The following is a 7,653-nucleotide window of genomic DNA, read 5'->3' as shown; positions in this document are numbered from 1 at the left end:
TATCATTTTAAAAAAAGAAAATAATAATTATTAATCATCGATTATCATCTCGGACAATTATATTACAAATTCGAACGTAGATTTTCTTTTCTTTTTTATCGTTAATCGGTGGTCGTATCTTTCGTAAAATTGACGAGAACGAAGAAGGATATCAATTAAATTGAGAGATTATTTTGTGTAAATCAATAATATGGATAGAAAAAAATTACCCGGTATATTGAGAAGAGTAAGTAGGATATATTTTTATATTAACACATTGTTGACCGGTCACAAATCAGTATTTTAAGGAAAAAGTTTGAAGTCTCAATATAATTAACATTCATTTTTATAAATTATACACTTTGTTTGATGCACATTTAAAATTGTTTAATTTCAATGAATGCAACATGTGTGACGTTTACTTTAGTATTTCTACAACGATTCCTTTTAATGATCTTCATCAAATTCCTTCAAGCTTTTTCCTGACAATTGAGAGATCACGTTTTACAAATAAAATACTCACTGATATTAAATTATTATTAAAATAATTTCACGAATATATATTGTTACACTTTTCACGTACAATTATAAAATAATAACCGACTAATAAGGAAAGAAAATTCTAAATAATAATTGCGCTGGTCAACGATGGAAATAAGATTGAACGTTAAGATAAATATTACAAAATTTGTTATTATCTATCCTTGACTGAACATTCCCTTTCAGCTTTCGATTTCCATTGAACATAATTAAATGAAATTAGAAGGTGTGTGGGTGGGATCGCGTGAGAGAAACGAAGGATAATCGAATATGGTATTAGATAAATCCTTAGGGTATAGGCTTAATGTTTTTTAGAATGCTCGATCGTGTTATCGTTAATATCATTGAAAAATAAAAGATGTCAAATAAAATGTGAATGCTCGTGGGGATTACCGGACAAATTATATTACACGCATAACTCTTGTAATCATTTTATTTTAGAAACGAACACATTACGCGTATCTTCTTTCGTTTCTTTCTCCCCCCTTACAAACCGCCCACCTTCTCGATTTCAAAAAAAAAAAACGCAAACCCCCTTGTTGAAACGTTGAGTAGAAAACAATACCGTTATCTGTTTTATTCGACTTAGGTGATTCTTTTCGTTTTCGGGGGTTTGTTAAAGAAATCGCGTGTCGCACGTATGTTTAATAGAAAATACGACGATTACTATGGAACTGAAGGGTGGAGTCTACAAAAAAGGACGAACGGTTTTATAAGGGTGTGGCATCGTCGCGATCGTTTATACGTGCGTCTCGGTATTTTTCTCATTTGTAACATTAACGATTAATTATCTTCACTTTTGAATGAATCATTTTAATAGTTGCACGCGTTTTTTTTTTCTCAGTCGAAGTTTCACAGTAATCTTGATGTCATTTTTGCGTATAATATATCGCGTTAACATTATTTAATTATTATATTAATTTACGACCAGGGTCAGGACAAAAATAATAAATATATTCTAGGAAAAGATTGTTAGATAAAAGAATATTCGTGTTATAATGATTTTCTGTTGTATTATCACTAACGACGAGAGGCCAAAAAAGAAAACCTCAGAATTACGTTTTACCAGAGATTAAATCTAACACTGTGTGTGTTAGGTTTCATTTTTATTTTCTTGTTTCTTCTTTTTTCTTAGTTTGATTAGAGGTGGTAGGACAAATTATAGTTCATTGAAACGAAAGGTTCGTCCGATACACTAACATAAGAGTAGCAGAGATAAACCGATATCGAGTAGAAGGTGTAAGAAGGGTGAAATAGGTGCGGTTAGAAGGGTTTGAAAGAAAAGGTTGTCCACTACCGGTATGTTGTCAGTTAGTTCAGTTCCATCGATGCAGTTAGGACAAACCCTTCCTTCTTGCAATAACTTTCATAATAATTTATTAATTGTCATTTCTTATAACGTTTTAATATCGAGATTAAATATCCAAATCAAACGTTCTCGCGTTGAATTTCAAATAATTTATGTAAAAGAAAGAAAGAGATAAAAAAAAAAGATTTAACAGGTGCGTAATCACGTCAAATCTCAAAATTAAATATAAAACGTACGAAAAATAAGATAGGGCTAAAATGAATTGTACTAGGTTCATTAATTAAACGAGATAATATATAAAACAGAAAGAGAAAACGTGGGTAACTTGAAAACAACAGTTAGCGTGACTAGGTTTCATTTGCTTAATCCATTGATAAATCGTGAAAAGGATTTTCTTCTTGTTTTTCTATTTAACTTTACGTTTAGGTAGATACCACTTGTTCTTCTTCTTCTTCACCTTCTTCTTCGTCTTTTCCCTTGATCGACAAACCTTCTGTTAAATTTTTTAACGTGAAAGATAAAGATAAGGAAAGTGTTATGAGTGAAATACGAGAACTGGAGGATGAACGAACGATCCAATCGGAAATGTTAAACAAATCACATGCTGGTTAGTAATACGATTTATTTCAAAGTGTATGTGTGTGTGTGTGTGTGTGTATATGTATTTTTCTTGTAGCGTTCGTCAATGAAAATCAAAGAAAGATTGAAATTGATTTTCTTTTAGACGAGTACGAGGAACGCGATGATTGCGAGGAACGCGAGGAAGAAGATTATTCGGCATCCGCATCCGCCATTATTTTAAGACGTAATTCATCCAAACGATTGAGCAAACGCAAACGACGAACTTCTTCACCTTTTACTATAGAGGGTGAAGATACCAATGTAATTCGAAGACGATCTTCCGCTTACACGAATAGTTCAGTCGAGTTAGTATTAATCATTTTTTAATATTTTATCTTCAGTTCATTCGTTGAACGAATAATTTTATCATCTTTGCGATAGTTAAATACAATTATATTTTGTTATAAATAATTTGAAAATAGTTTGTTCGTTCGTTTTATCATTTAATTTGATTACCTCGTTTTTTTTTTATTTATTAACCAGCCTGCAGTATTTTATTTTACGATTCGAAAGATATCGAATTTGTTCGTTCAATGTGTTTTTATTTTTTCTCTGATCTTTCAATAGCTGTGTTTTATACGCGTATAAATCGTTTGTTGAATAATTATTCGAAACAGAACTGCTATCTCGGTCGAAGAGGGTGCTGGTACGCAAGAACAAATTTTCGAAAAGTTAAAATTACACAAAGAAGTTTTGAGCGGCGTTAAGCAAGAACCATGGGCCTTGCGTAAAAAAATGAAACTGGTCAAACAGGCAAAGTTGTATGTTAGAAAACACGAAGGTGCGTTGCAAGAAAGATTAGCGCAAAATCGTAACACGAAGGACGTGGTTGCTCGTGTTTCTCTTTTGATCACAAAGGTAATACCAAAAAAGAAAAAAAAGAATTATTATTGATTATTATTATTATTATTATTATTATTTTATCGTGGAGTAATGTTTAACGGACCATTCAAAATTCCAATCACAGAAATGGCAATATTTTCGACGAGAATTGATCAATCTTGAAACATGGCTGATACCTTGGGAACTTCGTATCAAAGAAATAGAATCACATTTTGGTTCAGCAGTGGCATCCTATTTTACCTTTCTAAGATGGTTATTTTGGATTAATTTTGTGATTACTATAACGTTAACAGCATTCGTAGCAGTTCCTGAGGTAAATTATCTTATTAAAATTAAATGATCTTATATTAAAAATCACGTGTTATCTCCCTTTTTGTTGTATCAGATGCTCATAGCTGACGTTAAATTAGCCGGGGAGAGAAAAATAATGCCGAAGGAAGAAAGCATGAAATCTAATCACCTAATGACGTTATGGGAATTCGAGGGTGTTCTCAGATATTCGCCATTTTTTTACGGATGGTACACCAATTACGATTCGAAGAAAAGTTACAGATTACCGTTAGCTTATTTCGTCACCAATCTCGTCGTCTACACTTACAGCTTCGTTGTGATATTACGAAAGTATTTATAACAAATTTTATTCGATTTGCATTTGAAAAGAGTTCGCGTTGAATATTATTTAATAAAATAATTTATAAAAATTTCCCCCCTCAAAGAAATCGTACACTTTGTACATATTTATAAATATTCGACGTTAACTTTTTTCATGCAATTAAATTATTATTTCAATCTATAGATTGAAATCACAGATGATGATGATATATTTCTTATTATTATTGTATAATATATTATTTGTTTTTAGAATGGCTAAAAATTCTCGTTTAAGTAAATTAACGGAAAAGGAAGACGAGTGTGCGTTCTCGTGGAAACTTTTTACCGGTTGGGATTTTATGATCGGTAATCCTGAAACGGCTCATAATCGTGTCGCGAGTATAGTACTTAGTTTTAAAGAAGCATTATTGGAGGAAGCTGAGAAAGAAAAGGATAAAAGAAAGTGAGACAAATCATTGAAATATTTCTAATTTAAATTCCATCGACTTTTTCGTATTTTATTTTAACGTTGCAGTTGGAAAATAATATTGACGAGAAGTTTCGTTAACGTATCTGTACTTTCTTTATTAACATTGTCAGCCTTTATCGTGGTCAAAGTAGTCGCAAGAAGTGCCGAAGCAGAAGAAACTAATAATTGGTGGCGTCAAAATGAAATAACTTTGGTCATGTCTTTGATTTCTTATATTTTTCCAATAATATTCGAAGTGTTAGGTCTTTTAGAAAATTATCATCCGCGTAAACAACTACGAGTACAATTGGCACGGTAATAGAAAAATTGAAAATTCGTATGAAATTTCAATAGTTCGTATGATTAAAATCAATTTTCTTTTCAACAGGATAATGGTTTTGAATCTTTTGAATTTGTACACGTTAATATTCGCGCTTTTCAATAAAATAAGTTCTATGGTACGTATTAATTTTCCCACGCGTATTTAACGATAGTTAACGAAAGAATTAAATTATATTCTCAATTATATTTATCATTTGTATTTGTTTAGAAAAATTCATCGATCGAATTAAGGCCTGCCAAAAGAAATTGTACGTTGATACCTGTTGAATGTGTTGGTAATTTAATTGATTCGGAATCACCAGCGGTAACTTTAGCATCTCTCAGTTTAATGTTAATGGGAAGCGTTGCTTATGCAAATATTACTGATCATTCGATCAAACAAGATCAATCTGGTGGATTAAGCAAACAATTTCTATCGGATGATAATCAGTTCAATTATTATTACGGTGATTACAATTCAAATTCGGAAGAATATTACGACGGTAATCCAATATTCGATAATATTTCAAACGTTGATGACGAATCGAATTATACATGGTCGACAACGACGATGATTGATTACGAAAAATTACAAACGACCGATTATAATTTTGACACGGAGATCGATAATCGAAGTGACGTAAATTTAATCGATAATTCGACGGAAATGTTAACGGAAAATTCGACGGATGATAATTATTCGAACGAAAATACATTTTTTACGTCGAATAATGATTATGACATTTACGAAAAATATAATTCTAACTCTAGCACGATTAAATTTGATACCACGAACGAAATGAAAGATACTACGACGGAATACAATTTGTTTCAAATTAATACGAACGATAATGATAAGGAATTATCTAACGCGTCGAATACTTCGAACAAAACTAACGAATTTGTTATCATTAATAATGAAAAACAAATGATTATGTGTTACGAGAGAGTTTGCACGAATCAGACGCAAAAAGGTATATCGAATAAATTGAAAAGATATGTGTTACGCGATGTAAAAATCTATAAAATATAAATTATATAAATAATTTTGTTTGTGTGCGTTTTTGTTAGAGGTACCGGTACAAAAGTTGGATTTGAAAACGCGAAAAGAAATGCAACGTCTTTGTTGGGAAACGATGTACGGACAGGAACTTGCCAAATTAACTGTCATGGATTTGGTAAGTGAAATAAGAATTATTTTCTAATTTCAATGATTGATTACTTGATCGTCTGAAACTTGTCCAAGGTGATGACAATCGGTGCCACGCTTGGTGTGGATTTTTTTCGTGCCGTATTCGTGCGTTACATGAACAATTGTTGGTGCTGGGATCTCGAAAAACAATTTCCACAATACGGTGATTTTAAAATTGCTGAGAATATACTTCACTTGGTGAACAATCAAGGTATGGTCTGGATGGGTATGTTCTTCAGTCCTGGTTTGGCAATGCTGAATCTTCTGAAATTAGGCATATTAATGTATTTACGTTCGTGGGCTGTTTTAACGTGCAACGTACCTCACGAAATAGTTTTCCGTGCATCCAGGTAATTCATTGTTAGAATAATATTCATTTCAAATGTATAAAACAATTGAAAAATGATATTTATTCATTCTTGTATAGGTCAAACAATTTTTATTTCGCATTATTACTGATGATGTTATTTTTATGCGTATTACCAGTCGGTTATGCCATAGTTTGGGTTGAACCATCCTGGCATTGTGGCCCATTTTCAGGCTATCCAAGAATTTACATGTTCGCAACTGAAAGTCTCAAAGACAGTTTACCCGAAGTAATCAAACCGTGAGTTTATTCTAACGACATCAATCAAAATATCATAATAATAAAGATAATATTGAAATGAGATTAAAAAACGTGTTCTTATTATTCAGATGTCTCGATTATATATCATCGGCTAGCATGGTAATACCATTGATCGTTCTGATGACTTTAATCATTTATTACATGGTTTCTCTTACCGGATCACTCAGGGAAGCCAATAATGATTTAAAGGTGTATAGACATAGTCATTTAGAAAACATATTTAATCATTAATCCTTTCGTTAAGACATACTTTGACACGAGTATAATTAAATTACATGTAAATTTGTTCTACACATTTGCATTAGGATCATTAATAACGAAAGGATTAACACGTAACAAAAAAGTATACATTTATCATATATTAATACATCTGTGAAACATATTTCAGATACAATTACGTCAAGAACGTACCGAGGAAAGACGGAAATTATTTAAGATAGCTGAAAAAAGGCAAAAAGCAATCGATGCACCCTTCACCAGATGGAAACAAATCTTACCAGTTTTGCCATCGAGTAATTCTAGTAAATGTAAAAATTCCACCGGTTCGTATTGCACGTATTTCGATGTTTTCTCCTGTCATTTAATACAAAATTACGACGAGTATATCTAACGAAAAAAGAAAAGAAAAGAGAAGAACAGTTCGAACGTTTGCGTAATCAACTAGTTTTTTCTTTTTTTTTTTTTTCTTCTTCTTGTTTTTTATGGTTAAGACGATTCATATACGGTGATCGTGATTGAAAAACCAGACGAATTGGCGACCAATGAAAGAAAATATTCTACAACCTCGGAAGAAGTTGGTATTACCGATTGCGAACCTGAATCATTGCCACATGATTCAGATTTGCATCATCATCGGCATACGTCTGGCAAAACTTCTCGCAAGGTTCGAAATTCTGGCAGGTATATGGTGTCTCATTATTTTTATTACATATTTTTTTGTTCTTCTTATTACATATTGTATTTCTCAATTTGAAAACGTTTTCTTAGCGATTCTTTAGAATCACCGTCGAGAGATTCGAATAAACGAGGCTAAGGATGATCGAAAAATAAATAGTCATAATATTCACGATCGGTAAGCAAATAAAAAACAAAATAATAATAATAATAATAATAATAATAATAATAAAAGAAGAAGATGAAGAAGGAAGGAAGTAAAGGAA

The 7,653-nt window shown here is 31.7% G+C and overlaps 1 protein-coding gene across 1 annotated transcript; it reads left to right on the top strand.

Annotated features, from left to right (window-relative positions):
* Nucleotides 1-544: 544 nt before the first annotated feature.
* Nucleotides 545-7,586, top strand: LOC122518237 (transmembrane channel-like protein 3). The gene is made up of 16 exons (XM_043637037.1): nucleotides 545-2,435; nucleotides 2,553-2,754; nucleotides 3,067-3,307; nucleotides 3,417-3,605; nucleotides 3,678-3,913; nucleotides 4,155-4,346; nucleotides 4,419-4,667; nucleotides 4,741-4,810; nucleotides 4,903-5,647; nucleotides 5,745-5,851; nucleotides 5,920-6,215; nucleotides 6,293-6,472; nucleotides 6,562-6,682; nucleotides 6,882-7,035; nucleotides 7,204-7,393; nucleotides 7,481-7,586. The coding sequence occupies exons 1-16, from the start codon at nucleotides 2,366-2,368 to the stop codon at nucleotides 7,524-7,526; spliced, it is 3,288 nt and encodes a 1,095-aa protein (XP_043492972.1). The 5' UTR covers nucleotides 545-2,365; the 3' UTR covers nucleotides 7,527-7,586.
* Nucleotides 7,587-7,653: the final 67 nt, after the last annotated feature.

This window comes from Polistes fuscatus, unplaced genomic scaffold, assembly GCF_010416935.1.
Source record: "Polistes fuscatus isolate 324 unplaced genomic scaffold, CU_Pfus_HIC Scaffold23, whole genome shotgun sequence".
NCBI lineage: Eukaryota > Metazoa > Arthropoda > Insecta > Hymenoptera > Vespidae > Polistes > Polistes fuscatus.
The sequence above is the reverse complement of the archived record's forward strand: the minus strand, read 5'-3'. Positions and strand labels throughout refer to the sequence as shown.